This window comes from Egretta garzetta, unplaced genomic scaffold (genome assembly GCF_000687185.1).
Source record: "Egretta garzetta isolate BGI_Z169 unplaced genomic scaffold, ASM68718v1 scaffold98, whole genome shotgun sequence".
NCBI classification, from domain to species: domain Eukaryota; kingdom Metazoa; phylum Chordata; class Aves; order Pelecaniformes; family Ardeidae; genus Egretta; species Egretta garzetta.
The window spans coordinates 1478779-1494013 of NW_009260611.1; the positions used below are offsets into that span (position 1 = coordinate 1478779).

The 15235-nt window shown below is 40.5% G+C and overlaps 1 protein-coding gene across 1 annotated transcript in view; it reads right to left on the reverse strand.

Moving 5' to 3' along the window:
- Positions 1–6030: 6030 nt before the first annotated feature.
- LOC104131696 (mitochondrial intermediate peptidase) overlaps positions 6031–15235 on the reverse strand; it is an 83688-nt gene continuing 74483 nt past the window's right edge. Inside the window, exon 20 of the mRNA XM_035900435.1 lies at positions 6031–6237. Within this exon, the coding sequence (XP_035756328.1) occupies positions 6143–6237 (95 nt within the window). The 3' untranslated portion in view covers positions 6031–6142. The remainder of the gene's footprint in view (positions 6238–15235) is intronic.

Sequence of the window (15235 nt, forward strand, 5' to 3'; positions counted from 1 at the left end):
GTGGGGAGCTGCTGTCCCGTGGCGTGCAACCTAGAGGGGCTTGTCCATCCTGATGTGCCCCGGCTTGGCAATGCTTCACCTTCTCAGCAGGTCACGTTTGGGGAATTTCCCCAAGGCCCAGCTCTCCCATCACACATCTCCTGTGGCACAGGGAAGGCGGGTGGGAAATGCTGTTGGAGGATGAGATGCACTTTAGGCTATGCGGGCACGCACCAGTAGCAGCTGAGGGCAGGGTGGGAAGAACCTACCACGGTAGGTAGGAAGAACCTACTGTTTTGATTTTCTTCTGTCATGATCACAACCACTGGGGCAGAGTGACAGTCCAAATCACCCCTCGCCTCTCCCTACCCCCCCGGCTCGTGCCCCACTGCAGCTGTAAGAGCAGGGGGAGAAGGGAGCCGTTTGGAAGTGCCTAAGGAGTAAAGTGAGGGGGCTGTAAGAAGTCGGAGGGACAACAGCCAAAAGCCACTTCATAAATCCCAAGATGTCCTGAAGATTAATTAAGAGCACCTTCTGCAACTATTTTAATATTTTACTACATGATACCGTCATTAATGTATGAACTCAGCCATGTATGACAGGCAGGAAAAGCAAATGATAGTGGCATTTGACACCTGAAAAACGGCAACGTCAGAAACAGAGGGAGTAAGTTTGGTGCTTTGAGGCGTTCTGAATTTAAACCAGGATTCCTGACATACTCTATCCATCTGTGCTCTCTAGTTAGTGGAGCGACAAAAAGGCATGTGCAAGAGCTGCTTCATTCCATCCTAAGACAGGTAGGGTACGTCTCATTTTGAAGAAGCCTGTTTCTCCTCATCAAGCACAAAGGCAGCTTTCGGAATGGCAAGCTCTAGCCGTCTACAAGTTGCCTTAGAGGCTACAGGCTCATAGGCAACTGCTTGGCAAGAGGCACCCCACTCCCTTTCCTCTGTGTTTTTAAATCTACATGCCAGCAGAGCATCACGCACTTATCCTGTCAGATCTTTATCAGCATTTTGCTTCTGGTTTAAGCATTTTGTCTTGAACAGATTTTTTTTTTGGATACTTCCTCCGCACAACAAGCCGTAATGATTTCCGACAACGGCGCAGCTCCGGTGTGCGGCGGCGCTCGGTTTGAAGAGCCATCTGCTGAAGAGCAGCCGCAGCCGACTTAAAAGGTAAACAAATCTCAGCCTGGGGAAGATCAGAAGGGCCAAGAGGCAGCCCTGCTGGTGCTGATTTATACTTCCTTATCTTTTGTCTCCTTCCCTCTCCTCCCTGAGCACACGAGCTGTTCTCCCACGGTCCTTCTCCCAGGAAAATCCACGCGCTTGCTTTCTGCAATCGTGCATTTTCAATTCTCAAGTTAAGTCTTCTAATTTTAATGTAATATCCCCCTTTTGGTATACTGCAAATCTGTCAGGGGAAAGCACTCACTTGAACTCGTTCCCAACACCACCTAAATAAATCCCCGGCTCTGGGAACAGAAAAGCTCCAGTGCTGTGCTCAGAAGCAATCTGAAATAGCAGAGGCACAGCGCCTCCCGCTTAACAGCAAGCAGAGGAGCTTTTCCAGCTCTCCACTCGCGAATTCCTCCCTAGCCGTGAAGCCGTCAGCGGGATGCCTACCCAGCAAGCATGGACTTGCCATCCCGGCGGCAAAACCTCCTTCCAAAGACACTCTCTGCATTCATCGCTCCTAAGACCAGAGAAGGCAGAGATGGCGGCTGTCCCCTAGCGTAATGAAGGCCACGGGGCTTCTCTGAATTAGTCTGAACCAGGGTGTATTTTTGAGAAAACAGTCCTGTTTTGATGCACATTTCTAGTGCTGCTCAGACAAGCCCAGCACCATCCTGCGCGTGTGTGCCAGTGCTCAGCTGTCCCTGCTGTCAAAAAAATGAACTAAAAATTAGGGGCGGACTTGTCTGATTTCAACTCTCAGCTACTGGCTCTGGTTAAACACTTGTTTTCAGAGCGGTGTTCGACCTTTCAAACTTCTGCTTCTGTATCACAATTAAGATATTTTAATCTTCTGATAAACTGAAATGCATGCTTTCTGAGCCATCAGTACTGCTCCGTTACAATCATCTGTTCTCTTCATCTCCATCTTAGTATCATAGATGATACTAAGCTCCATTGCTTTGATGATATATATTAATTTTTAATTTTTGCACACTGATTTAAGTCTGACCCACTGTACAAGCTGGTATTTAACATCTGTAGGAACTATTTTATCAGCGTATGACAGGAATTCTTCCATCTGGCTTCCCACTGAAGACAAAGCAGGAATACCTTTGAACACCTCTGCCTTTTCTGTTACTGACAGTGCTGTAATTTCCATTTCAGTTTCACTGCTTTGGAAAGAAAATCCTCTTTTACTCTCCCCACGCTTTTAACTCAAGAGGTCATTTTGCTTCTGTATCAGTCCTTTTTCATGCCTGGTTTCTAATCTATACTCAGTTCTTCCTTGCCCTATTTCCCTTCTCTTCCCTGCCTTCTTCACTTAACTGCTGCCTCTTATCTTTGTCAGTATGGCATTTAGAGAACTCCATGCAGCACCAGCTGCATTTGTGTCACCAAAAAGCAATTATTAAGAAATATTTCAGTCTGTCTTAAGTGAATTGGAAAAACAGTCGCATCAAACATGAAAAAAAGCAGAGCTGACACCTCAGACTATCAAATGTAATCCACCTGTGTTCTTCTGAGATGTCTTAATTACGTGTTATTACTTCAGGATTGCATAAGGGTATAATTTCTCCTGAAGATGGTCACTACTTATTTTCCATAGCAGCTAAAATCCAAAACATAGTACAATTTCAGAGTAAAAGCATGGCCCTGAGTTACAGTATTATAAAACCAACTTTTGGATAGCTGGAAAAAAATCAGCAGCCCCAGTGGGAAAATATGGAATGCTGGAAAAGGATTACAGTGGTTTTTACATTTAAGAAGAGTTACACTGCTGGTCACAAGAGAGGTCTCACATTACTGAAAGTACACATATTTGCTGGAAAATAAAAGTCTCTCAAGAAGAAAAAAAGAAAGGAAAAAGCATCAGACATTTGAACAGCTGGAAGCATTTTTAGAAACTACCAAAAAAGAGAAAAAAATTGTTTAGAATAATATTTCCCTTTCTGTAGTAAGCATCGTGGTGGTGATATAATATGTTCTCAAGAGGCTTAATCATGTCTACTGTTCAATCCTCAAAGGTTATTTCATAAAACAAAAATTAGCGGAGTCAACAGAGTTTCTTGACAAAAACCCTGAAGCTGTCGATCTGACTTATATTTATTTTTCTACAAGCTCCCATCTTTTTCAAATGTCCCAAGAGCCACGAATCTGTGACAATTAGCTCTGTGCTCTGGCAAAAGACAAGATTTTCTTCCTTCGTTCCAAGAGCCACGAATCTGTGACAATTAGCTCAAGTCCACTGTGCTCTGGCAAAAGACAAGATTTTCTTCCTTTCTTTGTCTGTATCTGATTTTAGTATTAGGAAGATGTTGTTTGATGCCACGGTGATAAAAACTGTTGTTTACAGAAGGATCAAGACAGTGAATTAAGGAAGTAATAGCAGCCATGGGCACAAACCAGTGACTACTACATATATTTTGATAAAGTATCTACATTCTAGAACCAACATCTCTTGAATTTCTGTCAAATTAAAATAAAGAGGAAATCTCTTCATTTTAAATGCTCTGCTTATTCCGCCAATTATGAAGCTTTATTTTCTTTACCGTCGTGCTCCCGGGGCCGTGTCAGCACTAGGATTTCCTTTTGCTAAGTTCTTTTTGTCACAACGAATCTTTCAACATGTGCCAACTCCAGATAAACATTACTAGTAGCTCACTCCAGTACAAAAAAAAGGCAACAAACAACACAAGGCTCCCCTAGCAACACCTTGAATTCCCCTTACATCATGCTTCCATTAAACACTCTACGAGGGGTTGTTAAATTTATGTTCATGAGCTATTGTAGCCTTTTGAGAACTTCCCATCCTCAGAATGTGTTTTTACTCACACCTAAATTTAAGTGTTTCATTTTTGTGTTGGGTTTTTTTTTAATCACTTAACTTACAGCAAAATACTCAGCTAGCTTGTTAAGCAAAACCATTAATTCTTGCCTTGTAGATACAGAACGTAGCCATTCAGACATACAACACAGAAGCCCGGTTGTGGTACATGTCTGAAAATATGCCTGCTATTGTCTAATCAAAACATTTCATGCCTAAAAATGTCTGAACTCCGTTCTAATGGAATGGCAGTGCCAATTCCCACCATGCAAAACCGAAGTGAAAAGATAGGGTGAAACATCAAATGATACTGAATGGCACAAATTCTGCTAAAAACCAGGGTCCAATCATCCAACCAGCTCTTACTCTTATTTATCCCTTCCCGAACATCCACGTTATCTGGTTGAGTTTTTTTCTCTTTATTCTTCACATGCTTCTCTCCCAGCTGTTCGCCCTCATCTCTCAGCCTCGGTTCTCTTCCTCTCTTGCTTCTTTCACTTGCACTTGCGCTGAGCAGGACACTTACAATACCTTTTGCAACAACCTACAGAGGACCTCTAAGAGACAAGGCCACTACTCTAGAGAAAAAATCATCACTTTTTTTTTTTTTTTAAATAGGCATTCAAATACCATTTCATAATTTACTTCAAGAGAAAAATAAAACCCCACTGGATCATGTTTCCTTTGTTTATCACCCGCTATATAATGCGCAACCTTAAACTGCTCCAGACTATCCTGGAGAAACATCTTTGTTTTGAAGGATTTTTTGTCCCCCCAAACCTGCCCTCTTGTACTTTAAACAGCTCCCCAACACTCATCCACTCATCATTAAAAGGAAACTATGTGAACAAACATGCAGGGAACAGATCCAGGCTGTCCCTAAGCAGCAAAGTTTGTCAACATATTTCTACAGTAATTGTTCTCTGTGATGGAATCGTCACACTGTCTGAAAATCCATATTCACTGAAACATGATACACTTCATCCAGCAAAGCCCTTAAAGTAAAGTGGGCAAAACTAAACAACCACTACGCAATAAACCAAACACACCCAGATAACAGCTAAAAGGACAACAGAGCCCAGTTAATGGGAGAATATTCCTCAGAAAACAACTGCTCTATTTCTATACTGAAGCTCCGTGAAAGACCTCCAAAATACAAACCTAGGAACTAAAATTCTAACACTGTTGGACAAAAACTACTCATTCAACAGGAATACCAGTTCTATGGCACCTTGTAAATTCCATTCCTCCTCCCAATCATTTTATGCACCTGATACAATTGAAAGGTCCATCTTTTGTACTTAGCTTTAAAGTTTCCTACTTCTGTTCCAAATCAGAAGATCATCTGCTCAATGGCTTTGTATAACAAAAGATACTACTTTTACTTACAAACATGGCCACGCATATACCCACTGGATCATCACAGCTACAAGAGCACAACTACTTTCCATGTTATCCTCCACTAGGAAACACTTGTGGAGTACCTATTTTACTCCTTTGTCTCTTTTGCGTTGCAAGATAGCTCTTTCCTCCACACCTTAACATCTTCCATCACCTACTTCTATGACTAGAATTTTTCTTCTTCCATCTGTCTTTTTGTTCCCTATCTCAAATACAGTTCCTAGTTTTCCACTTCATCTTTCTTTCCCACTTCCCCTATCAGTTACAAACACAATTTGCTTTTCCCCAATACAGAACTCCTGCAAGGAATAGGGTTAAACAAGATCAAAGAATATCCATGAGAATGTGAGAAATACCCAAGCAAATAGTTCTGGGTCATGACACTTGACAGGTATGTCCTAATACTGAACCCAATGTGCATACCAAAAGACCATTCATACCACTCCACCCGCCCTGAGGATGAGTTCAATTCCCATTTAACCAGCTGATCCTACAAGAGCAAATTTTCTAACAGTACATGTGAGAGGATTTGTTCTCTCAAATTCCATGTTTAAGCTCCTATGCAATTGAAAGCCATCATCTTCATAAATTAAACCAGGTGATCCAATGAAATTATTTATTACTGTTCCACCAACATGAATATTCAAACTTTCACAAGTGTTCATCAAGAAGCAAAACCAGTCACAACAATATTTTATCCGCAATTATTAAAATCTATGCAATCTTCCATAAAAGAATTCAGTTCTGCTGAACATTTTTATGAGTCCATGAGAAACGTTTCGAAGTCCTGGTCTAAGTCTGAAACAAGGGCATCCACAAAATCTTCAACTGAAGGTGATTTCTGAAGCATACCTATAAAACCAAGACAACAGACTCTTAGCAAGAACACTATGACCTTGAAAGCTTTGTCAATAATAATACTTACTGCTAACTAACTTTTAGTGTCACAGTATGACAGAAACAGCTATCACGTTTCTTTGTCAAGAAATAAGTGCAGTTCTAGCGCACAGGGATTATTTAATTTCTTCGAGCTACCGGTTACAAGCTATCACAGAATTGACACGTTTCAAGACTGTGAACTGATTTTTATCATGACAATCTTCCTTAAGCAGGGAAATATATTCACTTTAAAGCAATGTAACCATAGGCTCGGTAATCTCCAAATGACTGGAATAAATCAGCGACTGAGTGGGTATCTAAACCCTTATCTGCCGAGTCTCAGGTATGACAGCGCCAGAAAAAACAACATATTTTCTCAAAGTGTTACACACCACAAAAACATTGAATTTAGTAGCTAAAGTACATAAGCCTCTAAAATGTATCACAAGGCATGAAACATACCCAAACAAATGCATTTTCAGTGCACTGCAGTTTTAGTTTTTCTTTTTTTACAGTACCAGGACTTAACTTTTATTAAGAACTGTAATTAGTGCATGTGGTAGCTGCAGCACATGGCTACAGAATAACAAGACAGGGAAATTAGCATAATGAAGAACCATGCTCAAGTACTTTGCCAGGTAATTCTACAAGCAGACCAACTCAAAATCTCACACCTTCCTCCCCAGAATCTCATTTTTTGAAAGCACGAGAATATATCCTATAAATTATTTTCAAATGTTTCTTCGTACTAAACATACATTAACGTCGGTCTTGTCACTGTTATTAACATTTTCGAGATTATGTATGGAAATTTACTGCATTACTTGTACCAGAAAAAAAAACATTATAGCTGCCAAATATTGTAAAATTTAATCTTTCTACTTCTTTGAAGTGATTTTTCTTTCTGACAGCTGCCAATGTAAATATAACCTTGTTCTACCCTTTCTGATCAGCGTACCTACTGAACATAATTTTATATCCTCTCACATCCTCAACAATATTTGCTTTTGGTGGAAATTATAGTTGCATGCTGCTAAAAGACCGGAATCTTTTACTATAACACAATGATTCAAAACCCAACAGGAAACAGAATGGCTCAAGGTAATTTTGTGTGAGCAACCAAAAAGAATTTTCTTGCTAAGACCTCACAGAATCCCATTTCCATCTGATTTTAACATGTTGCAAGTGTCAACACAAACTGCCATGACCCAGTAGATTAATACTGAGCACTAAAAGGAAAACAAATCTTGTACTATATATAGGTTGACTGAAATGCTGTTAAGTGAAGTTTGCATCAAGCTATTTTCGAAATGAAAGAGAACAGAATTAATATTTCCAAATGCTTGGTAAACTTGTCATCTACTCTGATGTTACTAAAATCGCTGTGGAATTACTTCTAGTTCACAATGAAAAATGGCTTGCTATATGCTGGGCTGAGAAACAGATGTGTCCAGATACCAGCTCCTAATCTAACCTCCCCAGAGAGCCATGACCTCTTGAAGACTCCTTCTCTCAGGTTCCTGAGTGGGCTGGCTGGGGGACATGCATATTTGCTCCCTAACAACCTTGGGAAAATTCCAGTTTCAACTCACATTATATCCCTGCAGTTTTCTCAGAAGAGTTGAGAATGCCTTAAGAAGGTGACATGGATGACAGCCCACTGGAACATGTACTGTCATGCATGACTACATCTTTAAGTCAGTTGGAGCAGTCCAGTCCCATCAGTGCGATTCATTTTCCCTTTTTTTTGGCCTCATTTTGCCTCAGACATTTACATCTGAACTGGCTCTATTTCTAGAGACTGAACAGCAGGAAGAGCTTCATGGGTGCCACTCACCCGACATTTTTCAGAGTTCTACTTTATGATGAGATGAGCTGTGCCTATGAAGAACCTACTTTTCCCTGTATCGCAGAAAAGAAACCTGGATGACTAGCTAAGGTCTAAAAATCTCAAGTTAGTGAAATTATTCCTTCCTTCCAATTTTTAAGATGTGGCTCTATAACAGAATCATTTTTCTATAGCCAATATGCCCTTTTCTATCAGGTATCAATATGGAAGGATGGCTGTAATGCTGCATAGACAGTATATAAAGATGGCCATAACAGACATAATCACCACTCCCCAAGCACCCCCTTCAATACTGACTTTATAAAAAACAGCCACCCTGGATGATGTTTAGCCAATTCTTTTGACACACTAAAATTTATTCTGCTGGGGACAATTCTTAAAACTATGATTAGCAATATGTTGCAAAAGAAGAAAAGCTCACAGTACAAAGATTAGGGGCAAGAGAAGAGACTGACGCTGGGATTATCTTCAAGTAGATTTAATTTTCCTCTTACGTAAAAATGGCAAATCCTAACAAAAACATTCCAACTCTGGATATTACAAAATAAAAGAAACATAATTAACTACAGTACACTTGGATGCATTTTAGTGCAGCTGAATACAGTCTTACCAAATCTCACTCAAAACTTGTTACAAATTGCATTCGTTTAGACTCCACATGGTTTGTTTTAAGTATCTAGGAGTATTCAAAATTGTTCTGGCAACAGTGATGTCAAATTACCTCCTACCCAGTAGTTCCAACTTTTGATAATACAAACAGATTTCAGATTTCTTGCATTAGTGGTCTGCTGCATTGCTATTTTCCCATCACTGACATCAAAAGCAGGCACTAGCAGAATTTGCTTTTGCAAGGAAACAATGAAGAGTAACTGAGGTCATTGCTGAAGAACTCCTACTGTAGTAAAATGATCATGCCCTTATGAAATAAATAACTACAGATTTTAGAGTAGACAACTCCGAAAGAAACAGACATTGATGGCATTTCCGTGTTTTAACCTCTTACTCTACACAGATGTGTTAAGAATGGTCATGTCTCCCTTTAAACTCCATTAAAACATATCAAAGCCAGATCAGCTTTGATATATTGCAAGTACTCAGCACTTCAGTCTAAATGATTTAGTAAGATGTCCACAAGGTCTGATGGTTGCAGTTTTAAAATCTAGGAGTGTATTTTATATGTTCAGCCCAACTCCTATTTCAGCTGTCTCTCCCAAGCCTAAGGCAACTGCATAGCTTATCTTCGCTGCTTTGAAGTTTTCTTTCACATTACACCACTGTGGTTAACCACACCCTTTTGAGAGATGGCTAGCTATAACCTACAATCACTGAAAACTGGGAGAAGAATAAAGCCTGTGGCAAAATTTGGCCTCTGCCCCTCTGGAACACTAATTATTTTGGGTCCGTGTAGTTTGAGTTAACATATAGTTGCCATTCACACCACCTTTTAGGATTTATGCGTATTTCTTATATTTTCAAAGAGAAGTACAATCATTATCTGAAGATTTTTACAGCCTCTTCAAATCAATTACTCCACCAAGTACAATTTGAGGCATGGAAAAACAAATTTTTGAACTGCATTGGAGCAAATGCATGTTAATTTACAGACTCAGTTGGTTTGATTACCATGCATGCGCATAGCTGAGTATGTTTGTCTGCAAGATATTAACAAATCAAAAACACAACTTCACACTTTTCAAACTGCAATTCACTTTCTGCCTCTGCACCTGGGTTTCTTTCCCATCAGGGAGTGCCAAGGGAGAGAGGGAGGGATAGTGCACACCTGAATCCTGTTCAGAGCTGCAACCAGCACACAACTGGACCTGGAAGGGACACCTGAGTTACGTATCTTTAAAGGAATTTGGAATCCCTAATACCATGTAGTCCTGGGAAGGAGAGAGTCTGAAAGAGCCATGTGGCCAACCCAAAATGGCAGAGGAATCAAGTTCTTCTCAAACTGTATTGACTCTCTACGGAAAAAAAAAAAAAAAAAAAAAAAAAAAAAAAAAAAAAAAGCAGGCCTCTTGGCCAAAGCCTTTGTTCACTCATTTTTTAATTGTTCCTGCTATCCATATTTGTGACTATTTCTGTATTTTGGAGATTATCAGAGGGGTAAAAGGGATCACGTCAGAAAATGTTAAAAAAGGTTTCATAAAGCCTTTGTGTTTTGGTTTTTTTTTAAGGAAACAAATGCCAAGAGAATCAAATCCAAACAACAACAAAAAGTATATTGTGTTTTCTAATTAAAGACTAGTCCAAACAGGAATCTTGTCAGTAACTCCACTGGATGGCAGGTCAGATCCTTTATCTTCCCTAATCAGTACATCTATGGAATCATGTGGGAGAAAGATGAAAAACTAGGGTCATATCCAAACACAAAAGAAAGACAATGGATAGCTTCTGAGAAGAAAATCATAACAAAGAAACCGTATAAATGAAATGAGCTTGTGAAGTTATCTGGCCAAAGCCTTTGTTCACTCATTTTTTAATTGTTCCTGCTATCCATATTTGTGACTATTTCTGTATTTTGGAGATTATCAGAGGGGTAAAAGGGATCACGTCAGAAAATGTTAAAAAAGGTTTCATAAAGCCTTTGTGTTTTGGTTTTTTTTTAAGGAAACAAATGCCAAGAGAATCAAATCCAAACAACAACAAAAAGTATATTGTGTTTTCTAATTAAAGACTAGTCCAAACAGGAATCTTGTCAGTAACTCCACGGGATGGCAGGTCAGATCCTTTATCTTCCCTAATCAGTACATCTATGGAATCATGTGGGAGAAAGATGAAAAACTAGGGTCATATCCAAACACAAAAGAAAGACAATGGATAGCTTCTGAGAAGAAAATCATAACAAAGAAACCGTATAAATGAAATGAGCTTGTGAAGTTATCTGTTATCAGACAGTCAGTGAATACGGCTAACTTCACAGTGAGATACGGAAGCACTTCAAGGGTGAGGCTACGTACGTGCATCCAGAAGTCAGACTTGTACAAGCGCATTTCTTCATATTAAAAAAAAGGCCTGAAATAACAACCTACGGAAGTTAAGGTTTTTGAAATACAGCACTAGTGAGCACAGAATCTGGACTGTTTCCCTGAAGAAGAGTAAAATCAACAAGCTTTTAGGTTTGGTGGAATCTGTCTTTAATCAGGGATCTATTTGGTCATCTGCTATGAGAGCACAGTTTTGCAACTGATAGAAACCAACAGAAGATGGAGATCAAGTATCCTGGAACATCCATAATGAAAAGGAAAAAATGCAGCAAAAGGAGTCAGAAGCTGATTGAAAATAAACAAATTAAAGAACAAGTAACTGTTCTTACTTTTCTCCTTAAATTCTCCATTTCTGTAACGAATACAGAGAAATTAAGTATAAACATATAATAAGCTTTTCCATCATGTGTGTTCTGTGATTTAACCTCAATTAATCCCAAAGAAGCAATCAAATTACTAACTTGTTAAAAGACTTGAGTCACCTCAATTTCATTTTTCAGGGAGTCATTCAAGCATGGTTTAAGTTTTGCACCATCTACAGATGAACACCACAATATGCACAGCAAGGAACCTGCCAATGAATTCTGGTTGTTTTTCTTATCTTGAGTATCTTCTAAAATTTCTGTTTAAAGTAGTATTAAGAAATGCAGTGTAAAAAAGCTAAATTCAGAGCATAAAAGCGGCCAGTGTGATAATCTGAAGCAAGGAAGATGCACCCTTGGTGAAAGAGGATCAGCTCAGAGAATACTTAAGCAATCTGGACATACACAAGCCCACAGACCCTGATGGGATGCTGGGTGCTGAGGCAGCTGGCAGATGGCATTGCAAGGTGACTCTCAGTAATCTTTGTTCAATCATGGCCACTGGGAAAAGTGCCAAAACACTGGAGAAAGGCAAATGTCACTCCTATCTTCAAGAAGGGCAAGAAGGAGAACCCAGGGAACTATAAGCTGGTTAGTCTCACCTCAATCCCTAGGAAGGTGGTGGAACAGCTAATCCTGGAAACCATTTCCAGGCTCATGAACAAGAAAAAACCCACCATTCAGTGTGGATTCACCAAGGCCAAGTCATGGTTAAACAACCTGATAACCTTATATGATGAAACAACTGGCCTGGTAGATGAGGGGAGAGCAGTGCATGTTGTCTATCTGGACAGTGAGGTTTTTGACACTGTTTCCCATAAGTTCCTCACAGAGAAGGTGTCAGTGTACAGGTTGGATGATCAGACAGTGAGGTGGATTAAAAACTAGCTGAATGGTCAGGCCCAGAGGGAGGTGATCAGTGGCACAAAGCCTATTTGGAAGCCAGTCTACCTCAGGGGTCAATACTGGGTCCAGTCCTGTTTCACATATTCATTAATGATCTTGATGATGGGGCAGAGTTCAACAAAGAGAAGTACAAAGTCCTGCACCCAGGGAGGAACAGCCCCAGCAAGAAAGCAGCTTCACAGAAAAGGACCTGGGCGTCCCAGTGAACACATAAGCCAGCAGCAGGCCCTTGCTGCAAAGAAGGCAAATGGCATCCTGGGCTGCATTAGGCAAACTATCGCCAGCAGGCTGAGGGAGGTGATCCCTCTCCGCTACTCAGCACTGGTGAGGCCACACCTGGAGTGCTGTGTCCAGGGCTGGGCTCCTCAGTACAAAGAGAGACATGGACATAATGGAGAGAATCAAACAAAGGCCCACTAAGATGCCTGATGGACTGGAGCATCTTTCCTATGATGAAAGGCTGAGAGAGCTGGGACAGTTCAGCCTAGAGAAGACTCAGGGGGATCCCATTAACGTGTATAAATACCTGGAAGGAGGGTGCAAAGATGACGTAGCCAGGCTCTGGTCAGTGATGCCCAATGACAGGACCAGAGGCAATAGGCACAAACTGAAACACAGGAGGTTTCCTCTGAACATCAAGAAACACTTTTTCCCTGTGATACTGGCACAGCACTCGCTCCTCCCAGAGAGGCTGTGGAGTCTCTATCCTTGGAGATACTCAAAAGCCACCTGGACATGGTCCAGCTATTCTACAATTCTGTAATTCTGTGAAAACATCTTGAAAAGTTCTGCCAGTTTTTGAAAATCATAGTCTGTGTTCTTATCACCAGTATCACTCATAGTAACACTGACACAGCGGAGTTACTGCTCTCTGCTTCTCCTATTGCACATGAAGAAGCATGCCAGCAGGGGCACTGCAGTTACTGACCTTAAAGTGACACACAGTTCTGTTTAGTGGTTTATGGATTTACTGATTTAAAGAAAAAAATTAAAAATTAAGTTGCATATCTTTTATACATAGATTTTTTGGTCACATCATAAAAGATCCCATTTTTCTACCATTAACGTGAAGTTCACTGCCCTGCAGTATGCACAACTGTTCCTTAAACCTAGCTTGCTCTCTTCTTCAAACCCCAGGCTGCACATCTATTGCCTCTTCTTCAGTCACCATTGGTCCTGTCAGCTCATGGATGAACTATGTGCACTAGATGCATTGTAGACTATAATAATGAGAACTGTGAACACTGATGTGCCTAAACTGCCTAATTACTGCATTACAAGAGTTAAACTTGTTTGTGTGCTTTCACTGCACCTTGCCAGACTTCATATTTGGATTTCCTTTAAACTTAAAATAAACTTGGAATTTCTGGGACTATGATGCCACTTCTTCAGATTAATATCAGTAGCAAGTTTTATCCAAAATAACTGATGTATACACTCAACCACAGATGAATTTTGGAAACGTCATTCAAATAATATTTGGTTCAAGGGAGCACACCGCCAGCAACTTCAACATAGCCTCTAGGACATTCCAGGAAGATTCCATACTCAGTAAAATTAAAAATACATCCCAGAAATAGAAGATATGATATGCAGAACTGGTGTTTAAAATATTCTTTCTTTCTCTACCATATGACTTACAACATAATCATGGGATTTGCTTGTAAAGATGTACATTCCTGTCTTGCAACTGATTAATCGACAATTTTGGGCTCCAGTTTTTTGAGGTTACAAACACAGACTCTTCAAGAAGAGTAAAAAAAGGCAAGTTTGCAAAGTCATGCTGAATGAAAAGTAACCCTGTAGATCAGAAATATAAGTAGACTAATCTAGAGAATACATAGCTGCTTAATGTATGATGAGTCTAAGGAGAGCAGAGGTCATAGGCTTAAATATAAACAGATGGGTCAAAGAACTGAAATGTTCTAGTTATGAAACTGTGAATCTCATGATGAAATACAGGCACATTACCACTGTCGTCTTATCTGTAGGAAAAAAACCCACAACTTCCAGTCTATCAAACTGGAGTGAACAGAGGCCAACGAGTTAATATTTGTCCTTAACATTAAGAATTTCAGAGTGAATTGAAAGATGCCCCATTAGATGAAGTACTTACCAAATGCTCGTATCAGGAACAGCAACACTAATGCCAAGAATTTTTGGTTTGAATACTGCAACGTTACAGAGGAAAGTCTTTATCCTGATCTCATTGATAGATTTGAGATAAAGTCAGCAGTTTCTCAAACTTGTTTTCGTTCTCCCATGTACGTCAATGCCATCAAGCCATATAGGGGCAGAATCCATTTGTATTTCTGGAGTGACAGGGGGATCTCAAGAGCTGACTATATTGGAGGCCGAAGTGAGCCTAACCGGGAATGAGTGGCAAAAGCACCGCATTGTAACTGGCCCAGATGCTCCATGCATCCTTGGCATAGACTACCTCAGGAGAGGGTATTTCAAGCCCACCCAAAAAGGTACCCAAAAGGTACCTTGGGTACCCAAAGGTACCCAAAAGGGTACCGGTGGGCTTTTGGTATAGCTGCATTGGAGGCAGAAGAAATTAAGCAGCTATCTACCTTGCCTGGTCTCTCAAAGGACCCTTCGGTTGTGGGGCTGCTGAAGGTTGAAGAACAACAAGTGCCGATTGCCACCACAACAGTGCACAGGCGGCAATATCGCACCAACCGAGACTCCCTGATTCCCATCCATAAGCTGATTCGTCGACTGGAGAGCCAAGGAGTGATCAGCAAGACTCGCTCACCCTTTAACAGTCCCATATGGCCAGTGAGAAAGTCTGATGGAGAGTGGAGACTGACAGTAGACTATCGTGGCCTGAATGAAGTTACCCCACCACTGAGTGCTGC